Source organism: Phoenix dactylifera, chromosome 17 (genome assembly GCF_051530095.1).
Source record: "Phoenix dactylifera cultivar Ajwa chromosome 17, Ajwa_hap1_PhDact_Kaust_v1.1, whole genome shotgun sequence".
Lineage (NCBI taxonomy): Eukaryota > Viridiplantae > Streptophyta > Magnoliopsida > Arecales > Arecaceae > Phoenix > Phoenix dactylifera.
The window spans coordinates 19508170-19518713 of record NC_143206.1 but is presented as its reverse complement, the minus strand read 5'-3'; the positions used below and the strand labels follow the sequence as shown (position 1 = coordinate 19518713).

Genomic DNA, 10544 nt, shown 5'->3' with positions numbered 1-10544 from the left:
TGATAGTTCCTGTGGAACCTGATACGAGTTTTCAAATGGCAATGTATCAAATTCCCCTGGCTAATAGCTATGAAACTATCATAGGAAGATCCCATAAGCAATTATTTAATCCTATGAGCAATGATTACTGCATATGAGTCCTATGAAGAGTACCAATAACTGAATATTAGCTAATAGCTATAAGCAACAAATCATAGACTCTGTTTCCAAGTAATTGAAGATCCTACAAAACAATAAATTCATCCAAGCAAAGTTAAGACGAACATTACCAGGAAATCTAGCAGCTAAGTCTGAATTTGAATGCAACAAAATACAGCTCAACAAATCTGCAATTATCGACTTCAGCTGCCAGAGTAAACACAGATTACACTAAACAGTCTGCTATATGAAAGGATATGCTCACACCTCATGCGAATATCTCATTCTACAGAACTTATGAATGCATAGTAAATAACAAAACAGCAACTCAAATATCCTAAGTTTAATGATTGATAGCCTTCTTTGCTCTGAGAGATTCGAGGGCCTTCTCTCGCAGCTCAATCTCAAGCTTCTTCTGCTCTAACAATGTTTCTTCTGTGTAACTTAGATGAGGACCCTTTCTTATGGCAGCATCACCATCAGATTCATCAGCATCATTATGATTTTTCTCCAAATCTGATGGGGGAGTAACAGTATCAATAGATTTCACTTTAAGTTTGCCTGCACGACGTTCCAACTTCCTCCGATGCCTCTCTTCACGCCTTAGACGTCTCTCCTCCTTGCGTTGCCTTTTCTCGTCTTTCCTTCTTCTCTTCGCCTCCTTCTTGTCATCTATCTGAGAATCAGATTCAGAACTGTTATCCAAATCCCTTTTATGCTTAGAAGACTTTTTGTGCCTTTGCTTTTCCATCTCCCGATATCTATGTGTATCAGTTTCTTCAGAGTCCAAATCATGGATATCCAAACAGTTGCTCCGGTCTACCTTTTTTCTGGACTTCTTAACGGATTCTATGTCATAATGTGATTCTCTATATTCATTGCTTTTTGCATGTGATTGTCTCTCAGCTTTAACTGCATAACCATCTCCATAAGGGTTCTTCACTGCCTGCTCATCAGATACCCTTTTCTCTGAAGAGGATGCATCTCTTGCATGTTCCTTAGACGATTGCTCTCTATCATAAGCATTATCTGGTGCATAGCTTTCATCCACTATTCTTCCAGGACCATACTCTATTTCCTCCGGTGATTGTGATACTAGTTGTTTATGTCTTTCAGGAAGATCTTCTTCACTGCCAAACAAACAGCCAAAATCATTTCTAAATGTTTGTGCATATATACATTACAGTTCACAGAGTACTAAATACTAACAAAACTTCCACAAAAATAAGTTCCGTATATAGACCTCTCAATCATCAAAGGGATCAGTGCAATGTGCAACCCATCCAAGTACATATAGAGTTGGTGATGTGTCAAACTCACACCAAATGGATCTTAGTACTGCCCTTCATGGCAGTGGTTACTTTCAAGTTGGATGCAATTTTTGAAAATGGATGTGAAGAATGAAGCATGTATAATACAACTCAAATTACAAGGAGAGATCCTCTTCAATAAAGTTGCAGGGAGCCCCAACTGTTTCCACATGAACCCACTTTATCCGCATTATAACCGCCCAAGTACCTCACACTAATAGTGGGACAACTTCTCAGAAAGTTCAAATTCAGGCAAGCAACTATGATTGAAGAGCTTGCTTATATGGCAGCAACCAAGGCACTCCCTATATCTTCTATGGAAGCTTCCCATATAATTTTGTCCAGTATCATGCAAACCAGATACAAGAATCATGTTTCACAGCCACGTGTAGATGTTACTCGGACCCTTTAATTTATCCTAAAGTACCCGCACCTGACACTTAGAAATGGGTATTGGCATAACACTGGGGTATGGGTCTGCAGGAAAAAATTCTTATAGAATAGAGAGATCCGACACTTGGCACATAGCAGCACCCAAGGCTCATACCCAAGCCCATGAAGCATTGTCTATAACTAGCCGATACTGCATAATCCAGTTTAGTTTGAACCATACAGTTTTCCGCAAGTTAAAGGACCATTTTCCAAAAGCACCAATTAGCTGTGCCTAACCATGCAATAACTGCACACTTTGTACATTGGTGTTTCATCATTTTCATATAGTTTTCAACTACTATAGTAATAGATGCCAATTGCTGTATAGATCGCATATAAGGGACTTGAGAAAACTCAATAAACAAGGCTAAAATCAATTGTAGTACACTGTGGAGATCAATCTCAGACTCAAAGGCAGTCTGCTAGATCTGACTTTTATGTTCAATTTGCAGCTGTTGATCAGAAATCAACACAGATTAATCAGCAGGAGTTTGTGGCAAAAAAGTGCTCCTAGTTATGTCTCACTATCTTAACACCAGAAACCACAAGTTAAGCTAAACAGATAGAAAATCTTCTCTCAAGATGAGGAAGTGACTGCAAGTTATTTACCCACACAACCTATAGACAACAACCAGAATAAGCTGATCGATGAACTCATTTATAATATAAAACTTCAAGTCAACTACATAGTTTGGCTTTACTAACCCTTTCTTCACCATGCAAGATGACAATATAAGTCAAAAATGAAATAAGTATGAAGCTCTGGAGTTCTGGAAGTACACCATTTTTGGCAAAAGACAGGATAAGCTCTCAAAAAGTGTAAAGCTTATTTCTCTAAGGTTACAATATGTTATTTTACCTTTAATCGATTTCCCAACAGCTAATTGCATGATAAAGAAAGGAAAAATACATTTGTGCATGCATATATCAGAATGCACTGGTGAGGAGGGAAGCAGAATGGAAGGCATGGATAAACTGCCATATCAAGAAACAAAGAACAAAACACATAAACATGTGGGGAGAGAGGAGGGGGGCGGAAAGGACAGGATCACCTTTTTTTCTCATAATCCTTCTTTCTATTTTCCAAGCTAACAGCTCGACCTTGGGAAACTGGAGAGCAGTCATCTGCCAATCTATCAGAAGAATACTCTTCTGGACCGAAGACCTTAGCATGGAAATCCTTTTGCTGCACATTAGCAGGTGAACCTCTACTGTTCTTGCATGAGGAATCAACCCTATGATAAGCATCCTCCCTGAAAATCAGAAAGTGAATTCAAACCACGATAACTATGAGACACTATCGAACTTGAAAATTTTGAAAGCTGAACAAGAGATAGTAGAACAAAATTTGACCTGGCATGACTCAGGGGATCCCTGTCTCTACTTGTTTCAGGTCTGTCACGAGGAGGTATCTGTCTTCCAGGTTGTTTAACAGGACTCTCAGAAAGGCTACGGGATCTTTAAAGGAAAACCCAACATAATTTAATCAGTACAGGAAAGGAGAATAAGCATTAGTTATTCACACCACATGGATTATCAGAGACACAGACCTATTTCCCCTTGGATCCATCCTTCGCAAATGGGATGGTGACTCTGATGGACTTGGAGATTCATCTGATGCTGCACCACACTCCCTATCATGAATATTGTTTTGATTCCTTGAATCACGCCGGGTAGACCTTGAAATTGGAAATCGGTGTAATTGTGAAACCTTATGTACTGAGTCAGTGCGTTCAGCCACCTTCCTATCCAAGGCATGATGAAAAGGTGACCTCTTTTCACGAGACCTGAGAGATTGGAAGATGTGCCATAAGAACAATTGTATGACGAAGATTTACATATCCCCTTGAATGCCAGAAGGAAGATGACTGGAATGACAAACAACAGCAAATAAGAACTACCTTTGAGATGTGTATCCACCACGATAATGTTTGGAGTTGATGCCATTAATACGGTTATCAATCTCCCTACTCGTACTCCTACGAGTTGGATATGGTGGACTCTGGCTCCTATATGGACTGCGGCTCCTGCACAATTACTACCACATCAGACATGCAATGTGATGGAAGAACATTACCACAGCTAATCCAGACAAAGCAGTATACAATTGGGCTCTGCATCAGGACCTCTTTCTTTGCCATGGAGATGCTTGACAATCCACAACACGACTTCTAGGCGAATGCAGAGGTGACCTCCTTCGGTGCTTTGGAGACCTAGGTGGAGGTGATCTCCTCCTTAAAGGAAATGGGGATCTGCGCCTTACTAGTGACAAAGACCTGCGTCGGATAGGAGACCTGTGATGTAAGGGAGAAGGTGATCTCCTGCGGACTTGAACTGGAGACCTGCAACGCGAGGAAGGAGAACCACGTTGCACATATGATGGAGATCTTTTTCGTGCATAAGGAGATCTCCGCCGGATAGGAGAGGGAGATCGATTCCTGGATAAGGAAACTGATCTTCGCCTAGTACGAGGCGATCTTCGTCTTAAAGGTGATCGATTGTATCGTGGTGAATGCCTATGGCTTGGAGAAATGGAACGTCGAGGTGGAGTTATGTATCGCCTCTCAGAAGATATAGACCGTCTGGGTGGTGAGCGATACCGCCTCTTAGGAGAGTTTGACCTTTGTGACTGAGATGAAACAGATATGCTCCTTGATTTGCAACCTCCCCTAATAGGAGGAGACACTTGTCAACCATGCTTAAACAAATAACCAAAGCAATAGCAAATCACAATGTCCGTGAGAGAGAAATTATTAAACTGATACTGAATCATTAACAAATGATAATCATCTTTGCAAAACACTTCATTCTTTTGCCAAATATTACGAATAATCATATTGATGAGAAACACTTTCCAGAACATGAATTAACAAATTTCATGGAAATATGGACCATACTCTAGAAAGGATCTTTTTTTGGTAACTTTGGTTCATTTTTATGAGAAGCCACCAAGAAATTGATTAGGCAAGCTTCACATTGTGGCTCATATTGCCAAAACATCTCATATTGCAAAGCCATATGAAATAGACAATAGAATTACTCCAATATCTACTGTAATCATGTTCAAATAATTTTAGAAGACATCTTGGTCCAGGATAGGCTGCTAAAATCACAAGAATATATAAACAAAATTCTAGAACTGATACCAAAAAAGAAAGAAAGAAAGGTACTTTGAGTAGCTCCCAGATTTTGAAAATGATTTGTTGAATGACTTACTTGGTGAAGGTGTCTGCCTGGAGGACAATAAAAGTAACACGTCAAGACCCACATTGGATACCAGTAACAGTAACCATAATATGATGGAACATATAGAAAATCAAATCAAAGAAAGGGCATTACCGATGAGATGGGGAATGATCATCTCAATATGGAGAAAAATAGGGCCTAAACAAAAGGGGTAATTTAGTTTATGGGAAAAAACTAGCTCATGCAACAGATAAATGCAAAACTTGCATTTCACTTGCCTTCGAATTATTCATTCATGAGAGACATATAAAATCAGAAATCCACCCAATTTGTCCCAACTCAGAACCAACAATACTAAACCAACTTTACCTCACAGGACCAGTGGTAAAAAGCATAAGCTACAGTCAATGGTGGAAAATGCCTACATGCTGAAAAAGATTTATTAGAGCTACTAAAGTCGGACAGATTAACAAATCAAAAACAAAAATGACTCCGTCACACTTAAGATATCAATTAAAATATGCCAAACAGTTCTGCCCACATCAATGATACTATATACCAAAATGATTAAGCACTACATATGCACAAGATACTACCAATTCTCAAAACAGAAGTGGAATAACGATCATATAAAAGATCAGAAAGCAACATTTACTCTATGCACAATTTATCAGCACATAACAGATATATATGCCTGCACATAGTGCACAACCACAGCAATTACAACACAAAGCAAATATTGCAGATACAATCAGTAGTACTCTGTTACAGGTGGAATTAGAAAAATATAAGGGCACAAAAATAAAGCAGCAGAAAAAAATTGTGAAAGCACATCAAGACAATGTGTATAAGGAGCAACTTGTTTAGAACTTAGATGCTGGCCTAAACCTCTAAAGCTAGCATTTGAATTATCTTTTATATTGGAGGTAAGTCGAACTCCTGAATGTAAAAACTTGTCATGAGTTTCCAAGAACTAGTTATCAACCATGCCACATAGGACAGGGTACAACCTTCTTTTGTTAACCACCTTTCATTATTCCACATGAAGTGCAAACAAAGTAAGATGGATGAAGGGTACCTCAAACCAATCTACTAATGAAGCATAAAGATAAAATATGGTCCAACTTTTTTATCATTTTTAGAAGTGATTCTTAGTTCAATATCATCACCCTGAGACTTAGAAAAAGATTAGTTGGGAAAGAAGCCATTTAGTTAACAAGATTAAACATGGATCATACAATCAATCTAGTCATTTCAAAAATAAACTAAATATATCAACAAATAAATAGAGAGGTTTAATGGAAACTGTGTCAATCAGCAAACATCATATCCCATGACAAGCAGGAGTCTAATTTTGCCATTAATAGATGCAATTTTCGGAAAATTAGTGAATGACAGGAGAACCGAAAAATATAACAAAGAAATCAATATGTTTATAGTTTCTACCGCAATCAAAAGATGTCATGCTACATATCTTCAGTTATAACTTCAGATAGTTTAGCGACTAACCATGATGCTAGAACTGTTTGTTCCATGTCTCTGTTTATGCATGCCTAAGCGACCAAATGTCATCTATATAATAGAGGAGTGATCAACCAGATTAGATGCACAAAATCCTTTACTCTTTCTCCCTCTTGAAACCAATTATCAGGTCATCTTGTTCTATTTTAAAATTATTTGTCCTTCTCTTCCCTTGTGCTTTGGGAACAGAGTTCCTTTTCCTTTGTTTTTTTCGCTTCTACTCTCTATTTCTCAATCAATCCCCAACTGTCCATGATAATGTATGCTAAGAACCAAGCCGAAGGCTTTTTTTAGAACAGAAACCTCACTAACCAAAATTCTTGATCATTCTATTAGTCTTCCTTAGCAATGTTTCTCTGTTAATATCTACCCACCCTCCTCCATTCTCCACCCTCTAGTCAAGGTTTTTACATCCAGATATCTTGGTGGGTACCCAATACCTAGAAAACAGGTCCCCAATACCAAGATAACTGAGATATCGGGTTGTCCAAGCCAAGATGGAAGGTGGAGCTGATTTAGAAACGTCCAAATACTCATTATCAAGAAAAATATCTAAGGAAAGAGATCTGGATATTGGCAAAATTTCAGTTGAGAGAAAAAAGATTCAGGCCCCATTTGGCAGAGCTTTTGGCGAGCCAGAAAGCACCTTCTGTCCCTCCAAAATTACTTTTAGATGAAATAGGAGTGTTCAGTAAAAAAAATGGAAAGTTGTTTAATTTTGCCAAAAAGTTGAAAACGTCTACTTGAGAGAAGCTCCAAAATGGAGATTCTTCGAAAAAGTACTTTTAGCACGCATCGAAAAGTTGTTTTAGATTTATAAAATTTTTCTTTTTAGACCAAAATACCCATGATAAAATCATATAATTACTGGAAGTGTCCCTTTATATCATAATACACGAAGAAAAAAATTTCCAAGAGCCCCAATAAACAAAGAACCCTAATCAAAATATTGTATTATGCTATAAATATAATATTATATTACATTATATCATACTATATTGACATGTTATGTTATATAATATCAAATTATGCTATATTATTATGCTATAGTATACAATATTATGTTAACTATATTAGAATAATATTATATTATACCATATCATATATTTATCTATTAACATATATTATATTTTATTATGCTCTGTTGTATAATACTATGCAATATCCTTTATGATCATTTTGTCATACCAAAAGTAATTTTTCAGTTTGTTTGCCAAACACATATTAAAGTTTCATGGCACTTTAGAAATGAAATTACCAAATAACAAATAGCTTTTTATAAAAGTTCTACTTTAAAAAGCTCTATTTCAAAAAGCTCAAATTCAAAAATCTCCACTGCCAACAACTCTGCCAAATGGAGCCTAACTCCACTTCTATTGTGCCCCCCTCCCTCCTAGCCAGTCTCCACCACCATCCATGCCTAGCTTATCTTCCTTTCTCGCAAAGCCATCCAAATTCATCTCACTTGCCTCAAAAAGCTGCCTTTTCCATCGACCCTTTCTTCTCTTCTCTAATGCTCCCTTCTTCTGCTCCAATGTCGTCCATGCGGTGAACCCATCTTTCTTCTTCTGACCTCCCCAACATCTTCTCCTCCCTGTTGTCCACCTTTCTTTCTCCTCCCAACGAAAAAATAGAAGAAGAAGAAGAAGAAGAAGAAGTGACCAGATCAATTTTCATCTTCATTGCCATGCCATGAACCAGATCCGACATTCAATAGCTTTCAATTTTGACCAACGGCCCAATCTCAGACAGTCCCAAGACTCCCAACCATCTCTCCTCCTCATGGTTTGACTAGATTGATACATGGAAGTGTTAAATCTGGAGTTGTCTTTTACTTTGATTTTTAGCATTAACCAATAATACATTAATAAATGTAATTACAATATCTTGGTGGATATACTCGTATCATTTTACCCAATTTTCCGGGAGTTATCAGTTTATATCAACAGGGATACTTTAGGCCTATATTTGAAACTAATCGTATCAGCCACTGGCTGGAACTAATACAAACTGAGATCTCGGTGAAGATCTATGCCATGAGGAAAACCTTGTTCCCAGTCCAAGTAATCATTGCGAGAACTATGAATCGAAGGGAAAGAAAAGTTTATTTTTACCTTTTCCATGTGTGTGTATGTTGGAAGGAGGTGAAGGGGTGTTGGATAGATTACTCAATGCTTGGACATGATGTCTGATATATCTAAAAACATAGAGATTTAATGTTGGTCACTTGCTATTGTAACATCAATGATCAACTTCTAGACTTTAGGAGGAAAAAAATTCATATTCTTATATGAAGAATCATCTGATGCATGCGAGTTTGAGAAGAATTTTAGCCTGAACACCTATAAATGGGATCGGATTGTTCATTGAACATGAATGCACTGCTAAGTCATATAAAAAGTAAGGAGGGGAGACAGGAAGGCATGTGGCTACTTACCAGTTTTTTGATCTTGAATGATGCCCCATGTCCGCTTCTCTATCTTCTTCAGGGTGAACACTAGAAGCCCTTGGCGGTGATCGCTTTGAAACTGAACCAGAATCAGCATTAGCAGACCTTGACTTTTCAGCTGCCCCATCCTACAGTAGTTTGAGGTAAAGAAGGATATGAACCCAAATAATCGGAGAAGCTAGCTGAATGGCATAGAGAGATAAACACATGTCAAACAAAAAGATTCCTCAATTAAACAACGAGAGCTCTTGCTCAGACAAGTTAAGTTACCATCCCCCTCGGTTTCTCTTGTTCCAGCTCTCTTCCCACTTTCTCTTTTCTCTTCTGAATTTCCTGAGCAATTCTATCAGTCTCCGCCTGCAATAACAAAGAAGCATTAGATAGCTCGGGAAACAAAAAGTACGACAAAAACAACAACTGTATGGTAGAATTCTGAGAAACCTTTCTCCTATCTGTTTCCTCTTTCTTCGCATCCAATAACTGCTGAGGAACCCCACTGGCATTATTCTGAGCACTGAGCAGTAGAGCCCAAAGCTCCTTCATGAACTTCCCTGTATTCTTCTCCATGAACCCAGTGAGCTGGATCTGGATCTGTTTCCCGTCCACCTCCTGTTTAATATAATGTAAGAACAGCTGAACGTAATTCCAGATGAATGTGCACCAGCTAAAGCTAGCAAAGAGTAATGGTAGAATACCTTGCCATCCAGAAGTCCATATACAAAGTTAATGAGGACTTCATCTTCGAACCCAAGGAGCTCTGTCGCCCTGGTTGCGATCCATGGCCTTATCACATCCATCTCTACCTTCGTCATATCCACCTACACATGGAGTATAAGATAATCGAGATTCAATTCCTATACTTCCAAAAACCCTAAACGCCCCCTGGAAGATTCCGTTAATTGGACACTAAATAATGGAGGAGCCTTAAAAAGGAAAACAAACGATCAAAATGCTAGAGTGGAATCGAGGTACCGACCAGATGATCGAGCTCCGGCGCGAATTTTTGTGTCTTCAAAAGCTTCGCCTGCTTGTTGGAGAAGCGAGTATCCTGATCCGCCGAGGTTCCCTGAAATTAATGGCAAGAAACCGTTAAAAACCCAATCGATCCCTAGGTTGCAGAAGAATCGAACCAGTCGGCGGAAGAGATCGAAGGATAGATGGGAGACGGCCGAGGATTCCGCTCACCCGGAAGAATCCGCCCGACATCTTCTAGGGTTTGCGAATAAATGGAAGGGTTTCGACGCGAGGAAGGAGAGGAGGAGGCGACTAGCACTGGAGTCGCGCCTGTGATCCTTCCGCTGCGAGGGTTTTCTTGCAGGAGCCTATCGAGGCGTCCAACCCGGTCGCGAGGGGGTGACGGTCTTTTTCATTGGTACTTCGCGCACGAAAAGACCCTAGCTAAAAGTGAAAAATTACGAAAGCCTTACCGTCATGGAGCTGGCCTTGGGCTCCTGGATTTGGAATATATATATATGGGCTATATATGGGCTGTTGCAGTATACGGCCAG

General features: G+C 38.9%; 1 protein-coding gene across 2 annotated transcripts; it reads right to left on the bottom strand.

The window, feature by feature from the left end:
- Positions 1-311: 311 nt before the first annotated feature.
- On the bottom strand, positions 312-10476 carry LOC103716751 (uncharacterized). 2 transcript variants are annotated; one of them, XM_008804890.6, is made up of 13 exons: positions 10222-10470; positions 10013-10102; positions 9732-9854; positions 9478-9645; positions 9307-9393; positions 9025-9164; positions 5051-5113; positions 4007-4549; positions 3782-3907; positions 3431-3667; positions 3234-3338; positions 2933-3133; positions 312-1268 (listed from the first exon to the last, which is right to left on the bottom strand). In XM_008804890.6, exons 1-13 carry the CDS (start codon positions 10240-10242, stop codon positions 482-484), a joined length of 2691 nt encoding a protein of 896 aa, XP_008803112.4. In that variant the 5' UTR covers positions 10243-10470; the 3' UTR covers positions 312-481. The 2 variants fall into 2 exon arrangements, with proteins under 2 accessions (XP_008803112.4, XP_008803113.4); XM_008804891.6 differs by lacking the exon at positions 5051-5113 and having other exon boundaries at positions 10222-10476.
- Positions 10477-10544: the final 68 nt, after the last annotated feature.

What these genes read in the sequence shown, in the direction of transcription:
- LOC103716751 (XM_008804890.6), bottom strand. Translation starts at nt 10,242, where the DNA reads ATGTCGGGCGGATTCTTCCGG. An exon ending in AGGAAACAGATAGGAGAAAG is followed by an intron (nt 9,394 to 9,477) that starts GTTTCTCAGAAT and finishes TTGTTATTGCAG; the next exon opens with GCGGAGACTGATAGAATTGC. An exon ending in AAGAGAAACCGAGGGGGATG is followed by an intron (nt 9,165 to 9,306) that starts GTAACTTAACTT and finishes AAACTACTGTAG; the next exon opens with GATGGGGCAGCTGAAAAGTC.